Source organism: Miscanthus floridulus, chromosome 9 (genome assembly GCF_019320115.1).
Source record: "Miscanthus floridulus cultivar M001 chromosome 9, ASM1932011v1, whole genome shotgun sequence".
In the NCBI taxonomy this organism is placed as follows: domain Eukaryota; kingdom Viridiplantae; phylum Streptophyta; class Magnoliopsida; order Poales; family Poaceae; genus Miscanthus; species Miscanthus floridulus.
Window position 1 is genome coordinate 52,363,657 of NC_089588.1, and position 20,026 is coordinate 52,383,682.

Below are 20,026 nucleotides of genomic sequence, written 5' to 3' on the forward strand. Positions count from 1 at the left end.
TCTAGGAGTGCTCGGCACTCCTCCCTGAGTGCTCGGCATCCCTCTCAAAGTGCTTGGTACTGCCCCAAGAGTGCTCGGCTCTACCGCCAGAGTGCTTGGCACTCCTCCAGGAGTGCTTGGCACCTCTTCCCTAGCGTCTCCACCACCGTGGATACCAAGTGCTCGATGACAAAGGTGCTGGTGAAGCCACCAATTTCCCCCGTGCTTAGACTGCTCTAGTCCCAAGCCGCCTCCTCATCGAACATGACGTCGCGCAAGACAAGCACCTTGTCTCCGCATGGGTCATAGAGCCGGTACACCTTGGTACCCTCCATGTAGCCCAGGAACACCATGGGCATGCTCCTGTCCTCCATCTTGGTGAGGTTCGGCTTCGTCTTTCTGATGTGGCCGATGTAGCCGAATGTCCGGAGGAAGGACACGCTCGGCTTGCGCCCATACCAAGCTTCGAACGGCATCTTACCCGTCAGGGCCTTGGTCAGAGCATGGTTGAGGATGAACACCGCCATGGTCACTGCCTCCCCCAGAACCTTGGCTGCATGCCTTTGGCCTTCATCATGGATCGGGCCATGCCAACCACCGTCTAGTTCCGTTGCTCCAACACGCCATTCTGTTGTGGCGAGTACGGCGCGGTGTGGTGTTGCTCCACACCCTGATCTGCGTAGTACACAGCGAACTCCACCGAAGTGAATTCGTCGCCACGATCAGTCCTCAGCATGTGGAGCTTCTTGCCGCTCTCGGCCTCCGCGCATGTCTTGAACTTCTTGATTGCTGCCGCCACTTCGTCCTTGCTCGTCAGGAGTTGTAGCCACATGTAGCGACTACAATCGTCCATGAGCAGGAGAAAGTACCGCCGACCACCGCATGTAGCTAGCGTGATCGGCCCACAGATGTCACCGTGGACAAGCTCGAGAGCATCCTTCATGCGATACTTGGCCACCTTTGGGAATGGTAGCCTCCTCTGCTTCCCGGCCAGATAGCTGTCACACAGCTTGCCTCCGTGCTTGATGTGGGGTAGCCCTCGAACCATCTTCTCTAGCCGACCAAGCGCGTCAAAGCTGAGATGACCGAACCGGGCATGCCACATCCACGGTTCCTCGGAGTGCCTTGCCGCTAGGCACATCGGCTGCTCTACCTTCAGGTTGAGCAGGTACAACCAGTTCAGGGACCTCTTCACCTTGGCAAGAAGTCGCTGCTCCTGGTCCCTGATCCTAAGGACTTCATCCTTGATCAGTACCTTGCTACCACGCTCATCTAGCTGACCAATGCTGATGATGCTGAAACACAGCTATGGGATGTAATATACATCCGTTAGCGCACGGTGCTCCCCGTTCTAGCACCTGAAAGATGATGGTGTCGCGCCCTTGGATTGCCACCCATGAGCCATCACCAAACTTCACTGTACCGGTAACATCGTCGTCGAGCTCAGAGAAGGATGCCTTGGAGCCCGTCATATGGTTGCTGGCACCAGAGTCTAGATACCACCACTGCTCCTGGTTGGCGCCCGCACGTCCAAGGTGGACTTGGGCGCATGGTTCATCGAGGTTGATGGTCTTCAGGGCCTTCCTAGGTCCTTCCACCATCGTCGCCTCTTCCCTCTTCTCAGCCTCGACGCTATGCAGTGCACAGAACGTCGCCATTAGGATAGTGGCCTCATCCTCATCATCAATTTGCGCCAAATGAGCCTCAGCCTTCTTTTCCTGCTTGCAATTTGGGCACTCCTATGCCCCACTGGCCCATCTTCCCACAGCGCCGACAGACGTTGGGGTTGACCTTTGTCTTCTTATCCGAAGAAGCCTTATCGCGGCGCTTGCCATCGCCACCGTGGCTGGAGGAGGCTACCTTCCCAGAGTTCCTTCGAGCAGCCCACTCCTCTTCCATCAGCAGCAGTTTGCCGCTGTCCTTCGTTGCTGTCGCCTGCTCTAGGCGCTCGTCCACCGCACGTAGATGGCCTGTCACATCCGCAATGGTGAGGGTGGACAAGTCCAGCATTGTCTCTATGGAGAGAGCGATCTGAATGTACTTTGCCGGCACGGAGTGGAGGTACTTGGAGACCGCCTCCTTTTCGTCGATGGTGATGCCGTGGCTCTTCAGCTTGTCGATGAGCGTCTGCATGCGGAGGGAGAAGTCCTCCACTATTTCACCATCCTTGAACTTGAGGTTGACGTACTCCTGCTTCAGAAGCTAGGTTGTCGCCTTCTTTGAGCGGTCAGAACCGAAGCGCATCGCCGCAATAGCCTCCCATGCCTCCTTAGCAGAGCTCTTCGTCCCCAACAGCTCCCTGTACTCTGCCGGTACAGCAGTGAGGATAGCCTCTAACACTGATATGTCATCCTCCTCATTGTCGGTTCCCTTATCAACAGCATTCCAGAGCCGTCGGGCTCTGAGCTTGACCTTCATGGTCACCGACCACTCTCCAGAGTTAGTGCGAGTCAGTGTTGGTCAACTGGTGCCGTTGACCTCCTACACCGTGCGAACAATGACCTTCGGTCATGACTGGGCAGCCATAGCAGTGCCACTGCTGTCGTCGATCTCCGAACCGCCCGTCATCGCCAGCGGTTAGTCTGGCGAAGGCGCTTGTACGGCTCCGATACCACTTGTTGGCCCACAGGATTACTGGCTCAGGTAAATGAACCACTCACTAGTCTTGCCGAGCACCCGCTAGTGTTGCCGAGCACCCACTAGCTTTGTCGACCACGAACAAGCGTTATCCGTTTCCACACACTATGGCTTGAGCTAGAAGAAGAAGGGAGAACAGAGCATGCACACACAGTACAAGACATCAGCGTTGGCCAAAGTCCTGTATGAGAGATGGCAAATCTGAACTCTCTTTACTAAGTTGTTGTGGTAGTCTATTTATACAACTCTATCTATCTAGTCCTAGTACAACCCACGTGCTGTAACAGTAACTAGATAACATACAAGCTGACTCTGCGCCGGCCTCTAGATGTGGATACAGTGCTGCAGGTGAGCCGTGCGGCGCCTGCACTTGCAGCGCCTACAGTATCATAGCAGGGGACCTTTCGACGCCGTCTTCCCTAGCTGTGTTCATACAAGAAAAATAGTAGTTTATTCTAACAAATCCTTCAACGTTTGCACCCAATGTTTGAAATTTGAGGGCCATTGGGATCATAGAAACACTTGGGTCTGAGTGTTCGTCTCAGTAGATATGTTCTCCCCACCCAAACCCCCCCTCCCCCCCCCCCCCCCCCCCCCCCCCCCCACCCCACTCTATTGTAGCTTTAACTTTGCAGCTTAAAATTCGGCCAACGATTTTTAGCCACTCATTTTTCGATCTCTGAGTATACTAGAAAAACTGGCGTATGAACTGATATGTTTTTATTTTATATTTCAGTGATATTATTATCTTATGAGGGTTAATTTATAGATCATGGTACCATGAGTGATATTGTATTGAGCAGAGATTCTTAATTTAAAAACCAAGATTTTTGCTTCGTGTCCCTACGTAGAAGTGCATCATTTGAGAATTGCATAGTGACTACTTGTCGTTGTTTGAATGTGGTAGAAAATAATATGATGCCCAATAATAAATAAATGTCCTAGGGTACAACTGATACAACTATTGCCAAGTTTCACTACTGAAAAATGTCATTATTATTCAAACATGGGGAAGTTTCGGCAAGGTGGCCCACACTCTGTACTGTGCCGCGCTCGCGTTAACAGGCGGATGAATCGAGAGAGCCCGGAAGATTTCGGGTCCGGTGAAGAAGAGGACCGTCCATGTCATGAGCTTGCCTGATCTTACACTAAATGGATTAGCAGGCAACGTGGGCCGATCTGTTGGCCCATTTCCACGAGTTAGGCGTCGATCTTGAGTCAACTCAAAGGACACGTGGCCGGGTGACGAGCTAGAAACGTGGCTGAGACGCGATTTTTTTTTTGTGGAACAAAAACTTTATTAATAATTAAGGAGTACCATTACAGACAAGAGACAAAACAAACTCAGAAAAAGAAGCAAAAAAGGCCTCACTACGATCCGACCTAATTGCAAAATGAGCAAGTTCATGCGCTACATTATTTTGACTCCTACCAATTTTAACGATGTCTAAACTACTCAACTCCTCCACAGCAATCTGCGCTTCAAGCACCAGAGACCAGCCCACCGAGCGGTCTTGATCAGTGTTCTTTAACTTTGCGGCCACCACAGCACAATCAGTTCCCAACACCATATGAGTCTCCGGCCATCGCGTAGCAAGTGTAATCCCTTCACGGCATGCAGCAGCTTCCGCCTCCTCAGCATCCCTGCAATATGAAAGCACACGCCATGATGCCAATTTTGCTTGACCTGCATGATCTCTGATCACCACACCCACAGCAGCGGCCCCCGCGCTAGGGATGAAGGTGCCATCAACATTAATCTTCAAGGAACCCGCGTGGCGGAGGGCTCCACCGTTTTCTGAACCTATCAATCAGCTGCAAAGGGGCGCCTGTTCCCCACAAGTGCACACTGGTTCCCCTTAGTATCATGTTGCGAGCTTCCTTGACCGCATTGTAGAAGAGAGTCCATATATCGTGTCAAGAAAACGATGGACCCCTCCACAGAAACCTTTTGTTCAACGTGCAGGACGCTGTTGTGTACACTCCAAACCCTCCATAAGAGCATAAGCAAGTTTGCATTCACCCCTGCCGTGAATCTGCTCATGAGGACTAACAACCAATCGGGTCTAGTAAACACTAGGTCCTCCTCAGCCGGCAGTACCCAATGCTCCCTCATAGCATGACGCAGGGCAACAGCGTGAGGGCATTGCACACAAGCATGGAAACAATCTTCACTCCAGTGACCGCACATCTCATAGGTAGCTTGGGGAGCAATATGTCGATAACACTTATTAGCTTGAGTAGGAATCCCATTGTTGGCAATTGTCCACGCGAAAACTTTGATTTTTTTCAGGGACATTAAGAGACCATAAGGTCTTCCACACCTTTTTCCCATCAGCAGGACTAGAACTGCCGCCGATCTTCCCTTCACCATGCTCCCTTCTCATAGCCAATCTATATGCACTTCTCACAGAAAAAAGATGCCAGTCTTTTCAAAATTCCAAGCCACCTGACCTGAACAAGCATTGCGGGGAATTTTAATCTTCAGTATTTCCTCGACATCACAAGCATAGAGATGAGACACGAGATTTATTGGTGCAAGATTCGTCTTTTAAAAGATAGCGTTCTAATACTGCTTCCATTTCACATTGGTAGTTTATCATGCCCAACTACATCATGAATTTATGTTTTGAGATTGAGTTAAAAGCATCAGTGGCCCTCGAACTTGTAGGGGTGTGTCACTTAGATCCACGAACTCTCAAAATACATTTCTAGGTCCCTTATCTTGATTTTTGGTTCACCTCATGTCCATATCGCTTTGTCAGCAATATTTTGCTTACGTAGCATGCCAACATGTAGTCATTTTTACATCTAACCCCTTAGATTTACTTTTCTCTAAATAAATAAACCATATCTCTTCTTCTAGACCACACTCTTCATCTTTTCCATTCCATACACCAGCCATGTGCCACGGCTGCCCACCCACCCCATCAGCTTTAGCTCCAACACCAAGCTTAGGTCCAACATCCCTCAGGCTGTCACGTCCATAGCTCGTGACCCATGGATGAGAGCCCTATGATTCGCAGGGACTGGGTATGGGTATGGTGCACTCGCGCAGCAGGAGCAGCGGCAGGCAAGAGAGCGAGGACAACGAACATGCCATGGCCATGTTGTCATCGTCCAGCGAGGAGGGAACGAGCAGCTCCATGGGAACGGGGCAAGGCCGCCGGCGGTACGCAAGCTCGCAGCAGCCGCCGAGGCCATGGCGGTGCAGGCAAGGCATCGGGTCTAGGGGGACAGGCGTGGCACACGGGGAGTACAGGCCTCTCTAGTGGCACCCAACGCCATTCTTCTATACTCATGACGCTGCTGTACAACCCATCCAGCTCCACCATGTTCAGCGTCCTCCGTGCAATAACCAAGGGCCCTGACTACCGATTTTTTTACATTTTAGCCCTTTTTTTTGAAAGTTTCTCACAAATAGACCCCTGGACGAAAGATTTCAGAATATGGACCCTTAGCTCGGTGCCATTGATGCTGGCACCGAGCTAACACGTCTTGGCGCCAGCGTCCCTGGCGGCGAGCTCCTGGGCTCGAAGTGAACATGGGAGGTGACATGGTAGGAAGCTCGGCGCTAGTCACTCTAGCGCCGAGCTCCCTGCCATTTAACCCCGGCCCAACCTTCCTCCCTGAGCGTTCTTCCTCTTCGGTTTTTTCTCTCCCCACTTAATCCTACCTCACGAATCGGCATATTGGACCTTGAAAACTTTGATTTGATCCATAGATCTTCGAGAGCAAGGTATCCTCGCTCTCCTTCTAGTTTTTTTTCGCATCGATTCGGTATATTTTAGTCGGATTTTTGAACGTAATAATCGTCATCACTTAGGATTTCATTCTATCCATCAATATATGTATTATACAACCGTAGGATGATGCCAAGGCGTGGAAAAGCTAACAAACCTAGGCGCATGTAGTTATGTTATGGGTTCATTGTTGTGCATCAAATGGGAAACCCTAGGTTTAGGGTTTAATGTTAACTGCTTTCGGTTCTTAGAACAAAATTAGTTGTATTGTAGTTATGGTTCTCATTGACATTTATTTGTGATGTTTTGATTTATGTTTGTTAAATTACATCCGTTTTGTTAGATGCAAGAAATATTTTGGGAGGAGTTTTGGCAAAAATGGGGTCGTCCTCGAGAATTATACCCCGACGCGTCTAGCAAAGATCCCCTCATCCCTCCTGACCTCCCTGTCCCTAACTGTGACTGTGGTTTCCCGACCCATGTTTTTCAATCGAAACATCCAGACACAGCGGCGCGTTGCTTCAACACATGCAGTTGTTTTAATGTAAGAAATTGTTTCCACTATCCTTTTTCTTTATTTGTGTAAGTATGCTACTAATATTTTGTTAGAATCTCGTTGTGTAGGACCATGAGAGGTGCTTTTTCTTTCCGTGGATCGACGGTGCAGACAAGTTTGATCCTAGGTACCTTCTTTTCGACAATTGGTTTAGAGGGAGACATCCACGTGAGCACTTCAAGCGGTGGGTTCCACCCTCTCTAACCCTCCGCCAATGACGGCTAAGGAGAAGCACCTAGCCATAGTTAGATGACTCGAGGAACCTCCTCTGTGCGATTGTAGAGATCTAGCTATGATAAACCCTGAGAATACATTGGAGTTTGTGTGTCCAAACAAGCACGAAGTAAGTGCAAAGTGCATGTGTTGAAATGTTGAGCTATATGTGTTCATATACTAATGTCTACTTATTTAGGTGTTTTCAATGGCGAAGTGTCGTTTCAGGGAGTGGTTGTATGGTCCTAAGAACCAATGGCCGAAAGAACCGTGAGAGGTTAAGGAAAAGAAGAAAGAAATGGTAATTTACAAATCCGACTAATATATACCGAATCGATGCAAAACAAACTAGAAGGGGAGCGAGGATACCTTGCTCTCAAAGATCTACGGATCAAATCAAAGTTTCCAAGGTCCAATATGTCGATTCGTGAGGTAGGGTTAAGTGGGGAGAGAAAAAACCGAAGAGGGAGGAGAAAGAAGAGGAGAACGCTCGGGGAGAAAGGTTGGGCCAGGGTTAAATGGCAGGGGGCTCGACGCCAGTCACTCTGGCGCCGAGCTCGATGCCAAGATCTACGGCGCCGAGCTCAGCGCCAGAGTGACTGGCGCCGAGCTCCCTACCATGTCACCTCCCACGTCCGCTTCGAGCCCAGGAGCTCGGCGCTAGGGACGCTGGCATCAAGACGTGTTAGCTCGCCGCCAGCATCAATGGCGCCGAGCTAAAGGTCCATATTCTAAAATCTTTCATCCAGAGGTCTATTTGTGAGAAATGTTCAAAAAGGGCTAAAATGTAAAAAATTCGGCCCTGGCTATAGCTCGCTGAGCATATAGGGCTGTGGACGATGCGCAACGAGCGTAGGTGTGAGGTTAGGTGCGGAGGCAGTGTGTCACCGGCGTAGTGCGACATCAGCTTCTAGTGCCCGCGGGCACAAGCTCGAGCCACCACTGCAGGAGCCACCGCTCCCGCTCGTGGCACGCCCAGCGGCAGGGACGTCCGTGGCGGTGGCGCCCGCCGACGGCTACCCAGGAAAAGGGGATGCAACGGCCACAACTGAGGCGGAGCGACTCATTGCGTGCCTGCCTTGTTGTTGTTCATGGTGTCCTCCTCACTGGGTGCCCAAGTCGTCGCGTGACTATGCCATGTGCCAGAGCGCGTTCCGCGATGACGACGAGCTCCGCCTCTTGCCCGCCTACCGGCACGCCTTCCACTCCCGCTACATGAACCCGTGGCTTCGCGCGAACCCAGATCCTACCCGCTGTGCTGCGCCTCCATCGCGCTGCCCCACCCGCCGCTCACGGACCTCCATGCGGAGCTCGACAGCGTTAGCAGCCGCTGCTCCAACCCAGATGCAGCGGCCGCCGCCGTCCATGAGTACCCGCTCCGCGATGGCCTCCCAAACTCGGCGTCGTCGGAGTACCTCATCGAGGAGGAGCTCCAGGTCGTGCTCAAACCAAGCCCGCTCACCGCGTAGCCGGGTCCAACGACCTACCAACCCAGCAGTCACATCAGCAACAGTAGCACGAGCTTGCCTCGGTGGAGGGCGGGCAGCCGTCATTGTCGTCATCGTCCGTGGACCTGACCCCTACGACATCGTTCAGGTCGATGGCATAGCAGTGGAGCAACCGGTGGAGCAGCTGATACGATGCTGATCCGTGACTGCCGGCAGTGCCACATGGGCGTGATCTCGGACACCAGCCACGCATGGCGTGTGAGCTCTGTCACCGGCACAGCCACCATGGGTATGGCCTAGCCACGCCACCACGCCTTGGGTGGGTGAGGGGCCGACACGCTTTGTGTGCATTCGTGTGGAAGAAAAAAAGAAAGGAGAAGCAAAATGAATTTGAGGGGTTAAATGTAAAAATGACTGCTTGCATGGCAAAATAGTGCTGACAAAGTGATATGAACCTGCGGTAAACCAAAAATCAAGATAAAGGACGACTGATGCATTTAACTCTTTCAAATTTACCATGATAAATAATTTCACAGTATGTTGTTAAACTATACAAATTTATAAGTTGGACAAAGGTAAAATTTTTGGTTTAAGACAAAGCTAGAAACATTGTGAAATGGAGGGAGTAGTACTTATTTTGCCTAAAAAATCGATTATCCTTTTCTAAATCATAGTTCACTTTAGCTTTATCCTAAGTAAAATTCCTCAAATTTTTCCATATTTTAGAAAAAAATATGTTGGCATCTATCAGTTAATGCACTGTCAAAAATCATTGTTGAATTTGATAAAGCTAATTTGGTATTAGAAATATGTATGTATTCTTCTACAAATCTGATTTAAATTAGAAAATTGACTTAGAACAAAACTAAGTAAACTAAAAAACTTAAGACAAAAATTAGAGCGCGATATAATTTGAAAAAGGAAATATGTTCCAAGTTACGTAACAAAATGATTTTAAAAGTATATGTTATTCGCCAAAACTTAAAAAAAACATATATTGCAATACACAGGCCTACTAAATTACCAACACACAGACCTTATGGACCAAAGTAAACTAGGCCCAGCCCAAATTGGCTCTTTATGTTTAACCAAATCAAAATGGAGCCATCAGGCTTTTTGGATCCCTGATGAAGCTTAAGACTGCAGCTTGATTCGACAATTCCAGTAGTGGACACTTGAACATATTTTGCCAAAAGAACAAATACTCCCTCCATTTCAAATTATAGGTTATTCTGTTTTTTTTCTAAATACATAGCTTTTATTATGCATCTACATATATACTATATCTAGATATATAACTTTTACTATGTATCTAGAAAAGACAGAGCATCTTATAATTTGGACATAAGGAGTACATATAAACAAAATGTACAAAATTTTGAACAAGACCCATTTGAACTTATCGACTAAACAATCTACACAACAGCCACCACCTCCTTCCTTCCAAAGGACAGCACTTGTCCTGTCACTTGTTTAAACCTCCGATCACACCCTGAGTCTGCCACTGCAAGTGCACAGGTGCTCCCAAATCCCAGTCATCAGCACTACCATCAATTGAGAACCCAGCCGCAGCACATAAAAACAGGGCAATTTAATTCTACTGCCAAGAGAATGGCAGTGCCTGTGAAGGATCCTCAAACATAGCATTAGGAACAAACACATGGTGGCCAACACCGGCCGCGAATGCAGTGGTCATAGCTGTTGTTGCAGCCTGCGACACAGCAGCCATCCGAGAGAGTGAAGAGGCAACCTGGGGTTGGCCAGCGGTGGGGATGCCAGCAGTGGAGGGGCGATGCAGCGACGATGACAGAAGAGAGAAAGCACACTCAGGGCCCAGAGTGCCAGAGAGAGTGTTGTTGCATGTGCTGCTTCCACTGTGGCTGCTACGTTCAGCCAAAAGAAGACCAGGGCGTGCTGCATGGAGCACGCTACCGCCGCCCTGTGGGAAAGAGAACTGATTTGGTGTTCTTGAGAACGATATGGAGAAGGGCTGCTGACGACCCACCAAGTGCATGGCGTCAGAATTCTGGCTGACTGTTGGAATTGTTCGTTGATAGACCTCAAATTGATTCACTGCAGGAAGATAACATTTGTCATCTAGTTTGTTGTTTCCGTATATGCAAATTGGGTAAAGCTTGCTTAAAAAATAAATTTATTACATCAGAAATGAAAACTTTGTCAATCAACCAATCATAGAAGGAACAGTTTATAGAAAATATTGAAGACAAACTCTGCTCACCTAAAAAAGGTGATTAGACAATCTAATAGATTTTTCTTTCTGCTATCATTGATAAATTGATCCATCACTTGATAAAAGCTAAATGTATAGAAATTTTAGTACTCTATCTAAACTGGATTAACAGACTCCTAGGAATAGGATTGTCAGAATACCAAGGCTTCAACATATGTAAAGCTCAAATGTAAAGACCTTGGTGGTATGGAAAGAAACCCCCTAGATTCGTCAGATCATGCTGTGGCTTTCTTCGACGCCTATTATGGCCATCCAAACGCTTCCGACAACTTCTTTTTCCCTCATCAAACTCAGACAACATGTGAAACCTACAAATTTGAGAACAATGAACCACCTTCAGCACAAACATTTTCAAACAAGCACCACAAATTCAACTTCGGATGATAACCTAGGCTTCTTGGATAGTAACGCGATGTATGATTTACATAAGTATTTCACAAAAGCTTATGAAACAACCAAAATCTAAATTTGAATGAGCATAAGAGAAGTATATCTGTGACTTCTTGCGTTGCTGCTTGGTCTGCTATGCGTGCCACCTTCGTTAGGCTTCAACAAGGAAAGTATTTGTTAGGATTTAACAAGCAAATAATATCTGTGGCCAGGTTCCAAGAGTGACAGAAGATGGAAACACGATTATTTAGCATAGGTTTAGTGATACATAAGCTATATCTCGTGTAAAGTCAGATAAAGCCACCGTGCAACATGGAGGTGAGGTAAAATGTTCCAGGTTCCTCAAAAATTGCTGCGCTTCAAGATGTTTTTCACATGCCAGTTGTTTTCAGAACAAGGCTACAATACAAAAACTCAGTTACTTGTTTTATTGAAGTCTCAAATGGAAAAGGCATCCATGGATCCCAAGTGCACCATCCGCTCCATTATTCTCGATAGACTCACATTTACCCTTGAACTGGCATCCACGGAACACGAATGCACATAACACTGGTTCTTGGGTAAGATAGCGAGCACCGGCTCACAGGGTGACATTGACCAAGGGCTCACAACACGATGGACAGCACAGGATTGACAGGGTTAGAAGGGAAAATTGAACGTATAAGAATGCGAAATCAAAGCAATACATTCTTTTGCAGCAACCTTTAATGTATTTGGGAAATGCGAGATGGTAGATAAAAACAAGAGATGCATGAGAGAATGTGATAAGGTTCATGTGGACAGGGCCACTCGAAGCAAAAGTCTAGCATGATTTGGTGACAACCCTTTGCCATGCATAAGGATCACATTGTGTCAACATAGAAGAAAAGTAGATGGTACCATCAAAATAAGAATTTCGAACCTCCGCACCCCACGGGTCCTTTGCCAAATTGGTGCCATCAATTGTTACCTTGTATTTGGCTATTCACCTAAAAGATAAATCTGTCAGCTAACTTAGGATTCCTAGGCATAGATTGGCAGCCACCTCATCTAGATGTGCTCGCCTGGACTTGGTCTCCAAACAGTACGATCTCCGGTGTCATCATGGTTGTCCACCTTCACTTTCTCTAAACCTTGGTGTGGGTCTCGAGCGTCACAAAAAGCAGTCTGTCCAACCTCTCTGTTGTGTACTTGGTGGATTATTTAAGATGCCCCAGTGCTCCGAATGAGCTGGGAAGTCATCGTAGATTCGTAGTTGACCATGGAGGTCGATGACAACCCCGACAATAATACCAAATTGTCAAGAGGGGCTAGATCATAGGAAGCAAGTAGTGGACGTTATAGACGAAGGAGGTGGAGCGCTGGGGAACTAGGAGTCACTTGCAGCCCATTGTCAAAGGCATAGCCAGTTGTGGTGGCTGGCAGCCAGAATAGAAGGGGTCAACGCTTAGGCAGGATTAGTGCAAGGGAGGCCAGAGTGGGTCAACACAGGGAGGCAAAGGGCAAGGAGAGGAAGTCCTCTATTCCTCGCTTGATCAAAACAATTACATATCCTCTTGTTTTATACTGACTCATGACTTGATACCTAAGACAAGTACATAATCCTTATAGATTGGATCCATCTTACAACTCAATCTCAAATCAATCTCTTAGGGTGTGTTTGGTTTGAGATCAAGCTTGGATGGGATAGGACCATCAATGTTGCTTGTTTGGTTAGATGGATGGGACCATATAATGATACAATCATATCACAAATATAATGATTTGCAACAAATATAATGATACAATCATATCACAAATTAGATAAGTAGTCTGTGAGATAAAATCATTTGAAGATTGCTAACAGAAAGGGAAAAGCAATTAATGCATGGACCACCATGAGCAGCAGGGCATGGACAAGCTCATGTGGCCAATTTCTAGGGGCACGCTCATCCAACATATTTAGGAGTATTCCTCATTGGTGGCTGCCCTTATCCACATCACCCGCGAACCATTGGTGGCTGCCCTTATCCACATCACCCGCGAACCAAACACCTCCCATCCATGGACCGTCATCTCCCATACATAGATATCTACCAAAACAAACACACCCTTAATTCTATCTCAACCTCTGTTAAACAAATTCAATCTCTAATTTCCCTTAACTCAGCCAAGGATAGAGGGTTGCTTCATTTGCCAATAAACTTACAACACAATCAAGACTTTCCAATTCTCCAATATGCAGACGACACTCTGATTTTTATGCAGGGAGATGCTAGACAGCTTTTTTTCTCGAAGCCATTCTTCAAAACTTTACAGAATCTACTGGTTTGAAGGCTAACTATTCAAAGTCTATGATGATTCCAATCAATGTTGCAGAAGACAAATTTGAACTTTTAGCACAAAGTTTTGGTTGTTCAAAAGGCTCCCTACCTTTTACCTACCTTGGGCTACCCCTCAGCCTGTATAAACCAACTGTTGCAGATTTCTGGCCTCTAGTAAATAGATGTGAAAGGCGGTGGTAAGCACCTCTAACTTCTTGAGTGAAGCTAGAAGGCTAGAACCTAGAACTTGTTAATGCTGTTTTCAGTGCCTTACCAACCTTTGCAATGTGCACTTTCTTACTTCCAAAGACAGTCATCAGGCAAATAGACCGGTTTAGGAAGCACTGTCTCTGGAGTGGATCAGATATTAACAGCAAAAAACTTCTTAAAGCAGCCTGGAAGATGGTATGTGACTCTAAGGACAATGGTGGCTTAGGGGTCTTAAATCTCAGAACTCAAAAATGAAAATCTCCTCCTTAAAAACTTGCACAAGTTCTATAATAAAGCTGATCTGCCATGGGTACAATTAATCTGGAACCAATATTATTCTCATGGCCATCTCCCCATTATTGGTTCTAGAAGAGGCTCCTTTTGGTGGAGAGACTCTTAACTCTTTTGGACACTTATAAGGGTTTGGCTTCTGCAAATGTAAGAAAAATGGCCACTCTACGCTGCTGTGGTTGGATGTCTGGGATAATCATTTTCTTCCAATACAGTGGCCGGAGCTCTACTCTTTTGTCAGAAACAAGAACATAACGACCTCCCAAGCAGCCCACAGTTCCTCTGTCCAGGATCTCTTTCATCTACCACTGTCTAAGGAAGCCTTTGAACAGTACCAAGACTTCAGTGTCCTAGTTGCTGGTCTTCAGTTGCAAGAAGATTCAGACATCTTGGAGGTCATAGGTTTTTGCACCAAGGGAAGCATATGCTCATCTCATTGGAGACCGGCCGGTCCACAGAGCCTTTAATGGTTGTGGAAATCATGTTGTCAGAACAAAAGAAAGATCGTTTTCTGTCTATTGCTCAAAAACCGTTTAAACACCAGATCTCTCCTCAGGCGCAAAAATATGGTGCTGGAAGACTATAAATGTGTTTTATGTAGCCATCAGACTGAAGAAACTCTGGAACACCTCTTTCTAATCTGTCCTTTTGCAGAAGTTTGTTGGGCTACTCTTGGAATTTATATCCCACAGCATGATGACATCTTTGCAGCCTTGGACAATGTCAAAGTTATGTTGAATATGTCTTATATGGAAATCATTATCACCATGGCTTGGTCAATCTGGGAAGTTAGAAATGATGCGATCTTCAGAGGTATTGCGCCATCAGTTCAGAATTGCAAGAGAATCTTTAAAAGAGAATTTGCTTGGATTATCCTTCGAGCAAGAGCAAGCTACCACCCTTTCATTTCTAAATGGCTAGAAGCTTATGTGTAATCTGTATGATCTTTTTTGTTTCATTATTCGTCTCATGAGACGTCTTTGTAAACATTTTAGTTCGTTGTTTAACAAAGTCCAGTAGGGGGCAACCCCTACTGTTTCACTCAAAAAAATCTCTAATTTTCCTAAAACGCCGATGGCACTAGCATGACTGGCAGGGACAAGGGGTGTGCATGTCAACGTGATTGGTGGGGCCAGGGCATCAACCACTCTGGTGTGACCATCTTCCATGGCTAGGATGAGCCGAGCCATAAAATGAGATCTATTCAGTCAATTGCCATGGGTCTAAACACGTCCGAGGGGTGGGCCCAACATGCCACAGAGGAGAGGCAGGGGCCTGGCCGAGCACCTGCGAGGAGTCTGCATCCAACTCCAATTAGAATAAATTCAGTTTAGGAAATAAAGATTGTTTAGGAAAAGAAGAGTCCAAATCTATAAGGACTCTAGCCCTAGATTGCTTAGGGGTCAAGTCATAGGGAGTATAAATAAAGGGGCCATGTACTCATAATATTCGAGAAAAGAAATAAATTATTCAATCCTCAAAGATTTCACAGCACTCTCACCCGTGTGTCCACCCCCTTTCCCCTAGTGCTGCTACGGCCCCTTTGCCGCTAGCCACCCTCGTCGTACGGGCGGCCATGAACTTCCATCTCTCCTCCATCCCTCATCCTCCTCCCTCCTTTCCTTACAATGTAAATCCACCCCAACCAATCTAGGCCCATCACATCTAGTATCCAGAGACTAGGAATCCAATGCCGACAGCAACAATAACACCTCCATCATTGTCACCGAGATCTGTTTTTTTTAGAACAATTGTCATCGAGATCTAGGCATGGCTCAAGATGCTCTCGGTCCACATCAGCACCCACATGGATAAGGTGGAGCAGCACCTCGACAACGTCGAAGACATCCTTATCGTCATAGAGCAAGGTGGCAACAAGGGAAGGATGACGCCGATGCCACCGCTGCCGCGAAGAACTGGGGGCCCAAACTAGGTGCATCATGGAGGACAACACCTGCGCCTTCCTCCAAGAGAAAGCAAACAACTCGTTGTCCTCAGGCATCTAGGAAATCGACCAGAGATGACAAACACTCTATTCGCCACAACGCTAAAGACCCACCCAACTGCAAAGGTCGAGGTATCCCTTCCAACGAAAGATTCATCTGCACCGATCTCCTTCCCCGTATTCCAACCGTGCTACCACAAGTTTCCTTCCCAACCTTCAACGGCAAGGGCCCGCTACCATGATTGAATCGTTGCGAGCAGTTCTTAAAGGGTTAGTGGATCCCCGACAATGAAAAGGTGTGGTATGCATCTTTTCATCTAACAGGCGCAACAGTGGTATATGCGCCTCGCACAAGAGAAGGTGATCAAGGGCCGGGACTACTCTTATTGTGTCAACAAGCGATTTGGTCCTCCTTCACCAAGCACTTCCTCGCATGTGGCATGTCCGAGACCCCTTGATGAGCTCCTGCAAGTGAACATCTACACCAATGTTTTTGAGGCGCCGCGGCGAGGCGCGGCGCCCGACCCCCTTCACAACGCCTAGGCGTCTGTGGCGGACGCCTAGGCGACGCCATACACACATTGGTAAGGCGTTGTAAGCTAGAATTTTATATACTTGTGCAGCACATACATGTTGCCATGTTGCTGGATGCTACATAAAAGAAAGCAAGAGCCTTATGTTTGGGAAAGCAGAGCACACGCCATATTCAGAGCAGACAGAACAGAGCAGAGCAGAGGGATTCAGAGCAGAGCTTGAGGAGGCAAAGCAGAGAGTATAGAGCAGCAGTACAAGCAAAGCAGAGCAGACAGAAGAGTGCGGCAGCGGCACTGGGGCAAGTGGGTGGCGGAGATCCGCCTCCCGCGGAACCGGACCCGCCTCTGGCTCGGCACCTTCGGAACCGCGTGCGTCCAAGAAGAAGGGCGCCAAGAAGCCCGCCTCCGCCGCTACAGCTGCTGCCACGTCGTCGTCCACCCCCACCAGCAACTGCTCCTCTTCGCCGTCCTCCGACGACGCGTCCTCGACAAAGCAGAGTGGAGGCGGGGGGGGCATACCAGGCGGAAAAGCAGAGTGGAGGCGGGGGGGGCATACCAGGTGCAGGAGGAAGGGGACCCGACGGAGGAAGATGCAGGCCGGCTCCGCGGCAGAGGCGGCCGGCCGGTGGACACGAGCACCCAGCGGAGGTCGAGGTTCGTCCGCCGCCTTCTTTCTTCCTCTCCCCTCGCCCGCACTCGATTCCCACCCGAAGAGGCGCACGCGCGGTCGATTTCCCGCGCGTCTGACGTTTCCCGCGGGCGTGCGGTCGATTCCCCGCGGCGCCGCGCTCTTTTTGGCGCCCTTCCCCTACGACCGGCATCCGGCGTCCGCGGCGCGGTGGTTGGCGTCCGTCCGACGCCATTCGCGCCTAGGCGACGCCTAATCCTATGAGGCGGACGCCATACACGCTGAGGTCGTGGCGACCCCGACGCCCAGGACCTTGACCACGCCTTGTCGCCTAGGCGACGCCTAGGCGACGACTAGGCGACGCCTCAAAAACACTGATCTACACAACAGGACTGATGTAACTGTTGAAGACAGACATCGAGCTACAAAACCCCAATGACATGAAGACATCAATGTCCATGGCTAGGGCATACCAGCGCCACGCCAACATCGTCGCTGACCTCGCCATGTTAACATCTCCAGCAACAAGAATGGCGCCCCAACCTCAACTTGCGCCTAAGCCGACACCTGCTATCGCGCCAGACCATCAACCTTAACAACAACTATAGCAGCCCCGGTCAATGGTACGACATCTCCAGCTGGTCAATAGTTTAGCGCGTGGACACACATTGAAAGGCAAAAGTGGAGGGATTCCATGGGTCTAAACGGGCCCGAGGTGGTGAGCCCAGTATGGCCTAGAGGAGAGCTAGGGTTGGTTGTTAGGCGCATGAGGAAGGGACCCTGAGGAGGGGGGGGTGGCCTCTCCTGGCCAGCCGGTCCCTCCCCCAAGGAAGAGTCCAAATCCAACTCCAATTAGAAATATGATAAGAATAAATTCAGTATAGGAAATAGAGATTGTTTAGGAAAAGTAGAGTCCAAATCTATAAGGACTCTAGCCCTAGAATGCTTAGGAGTCAAGTCATATGGAGTACAAATGAAGGGGTCATATACACATAATATTCAAGAAAAGAAATAGAGGATTCAATCCTCAAAGCTTTCAGCTCTCCAATCCCTATGCCCTATGCTGTCCCCTCTTCCCTAGCGGCCCCTACCTGCGTTGCTGTCATCCCTTGCACTAGCCTATGTCGCCGGCCACCCTCGGCGTACGGGCGACCATGGGCTTTCGTCTCTCTTCCATCCCTCTTCTCCTCCCTCCTTTCCTTACAATCTACTCAATCCACCTCCAACCAATCCAGGCCCATCACACAACAAACATTAACTTCATTTGGACAGTCCATGTTTCATTTTTCTCATCATTAAGAGCATACCCACTCAACCTTAATGATTGTTGTAATATACTTCCTAAACTGATCTACTACTAGGATCATATTGTTCAATGGATAAGACACGTGAGACATACTTCCAATAATTTGTACATGCCTCCTGGTCGTATTGCACATGGACTGCATGAGACTTTGGAATCCATGATTCATGGTGAAAAGAATCCATGATATAATGATTATTTGTAGATCAAACATGTGAACTGCATGAGACTTTGGAACACCAACTTTCTGCTAAGGTGTTAAACAAAAGTACAAAACAGCAGCTTTCCCTTTGATTTGTCACTTACAGTTCCTATATTTCATTTCCATTGACTAATGGCATTGATAGTTCTATTGTGGAAGATAGTACAAAAATCTCAAATACACAGCTACAGAAGTGAAACATCCAAATGGAAATCTCTTCTGGATCAGGATTGCACTTAGAATTCCATGTTCTTGGTTAATTTAGAGATTAAAGGAATAAATCAAATAACATAGATTGTTTTACTTATTCACCAATAAGTCAGCTTGCAAACATTAGTGAGACTTCACTTTGAGATCCAGTTCAAAATCACCAGTGCATGCTATCAAGGATATTTTCAGAGTAACAGACAATCCTGATGCCATTGAAGGATTAATGTCTACTACTTTAAGGAAAAATATGTCTTCTTAATATATAAAGTTTCCTACTTGATGATGGGATAAGTCTCATGTGCTGGTCTTTGTGGGGCTGGCTGCAGCATATGGTGGCTGCAGGTCCTTGTGGCTGCAAGGACAGCATCTCCTTGACTGACTGACTGGAGGACAGCATCTTAGCTAGGACAGCATATTAGCATCTTAGACTAGCATCTTGGCATATGCTTGGCTGGCTAGCAGCCTATAAATATGTATCCTCAACCCCTCAGGTTGGCATGGCAATGAGAAATAAATCAGAAAATTGTCCCAACTCCTAGTGTCATCCTCTCTCGATGAGAGTAAGAATTCTGCTACTACCAAGAGTGCGAATTCAGCGACTAACAACTGGTATCAGAGCCGTACTATCCTGTAGCCTGAGCATCTCCTGCTCATCTCCTCTCCCAGCCACACAACAGCCCCAGCTGCGAGCAGCAGCTTCGGCCGCTCCTGCTCACTCCTCCCCCGCGCGGAAGCAGCCCTCTCCCCACGCAGCAGCCCCCCAGTAGCGCGTCATGTCCGCAGGGCAGTCTCAGCGCTCGGTCGCCTCGAGCACGCGGCGTCGGCAGGAGGCCGAACTTGCCGCGGCAGAGGAACGCGAGCGAGCGGCGGCGGCAAGGGCGTCGAGGCTGGCAGCGGCGGAGCTGGCAGCAGCCAGAGCGGAGGCGGAAGCAGCGGCGGCGGCGAATGCAGCGCGTGCGGCGGCAGTGGAGGTCGAGGCTCTGCGCGGCAGCATCGACAGCTCCATTTCCGCTGACGACACCGCCGACGCGGACCTCGAGCTGCTAGAGAGGGAGGCAGCGCGAGCGCGGGTGGCGCAGTGGGCAGCCGCGCACGCCCACGAGCGTGGCGGCAGCCCAGACAGGCGCAGACGCGCTGGCGGCGCTCCTGGAGGAGGCGCGCACGGCGGTGGCGCTCCTAGGGCAGCCGCGCACGCCCACGAGCGC

At 48.5% G+C, this 20,026-nt stretch overlaps 2 protein-coding genes and 1 pseudogene across 3 annotated transcripts in view; 1 reads left to right on the top strand and 2 right to left on the bottom strand.

The window, feature by feature from the left end:
* Positions 1-580: 580 nt before the first annotated feature.
* LOC136479896 (uncharacterized) lies at positions 581-2,397 on the bottom strand. Its single transcript, XM_066477612.1, has 4 exons — positions 2,245-2,397; positions 2,026-2,169; positions 1,338-1,697; positions 581-958 (listed from the first exon to the last, which is right to left on the bottom strand). The coding sequence occupies exons 1-4, from the start codon at positions 2,395-2,397 to the stop codon at positions 581-583; spliced, it is 1,035 nt and encodes a 344-aa protein (XP_066333709.1).
* Positions 2,398-7,967: 5,570 nt separating this feature from the next.
* On the top strand, positions 7,968-8,764 carry LOC136479897 (E3 ubiquitin-protein ligase Os04g0590900-like; annotated as a pseudogene).
* A 900-nt stretch (positions 8,765-9,664) lies between these two features.
* LOC136483718 (putative squamosa promoter-binding-like protein 19) overlaps positions 9,665-20,026 on the bottom strand; it is a 33,774-nt gene continuing 23,412 nt past the window's right edge. Inside the window, exons 3-5 of one of the 2 annotated variants that reach the window (XM_066480854.1) lie at positions 11,005-11,135; positions 10,582-10,649; positions 9,665-10,515 (exon numbers count right to left, since the gene is read on the bottom strand). In XM_066480854.1, coding sequence (XP_066336951.1) covers positions 10,174-10,515; positions 10,582-10,649; positions 11,005-11,135 — 541 coding nt within the window. In that variant the 3' untranslated portion in view covers positions 9,665-10,173. Of the gene's footprint in view, positions 10,650-11,004; positions 11,136-20,026 lie in introns of both variants that reach the window. The other variant, XM_066480853.1, reaches the window with a different exon arrangement.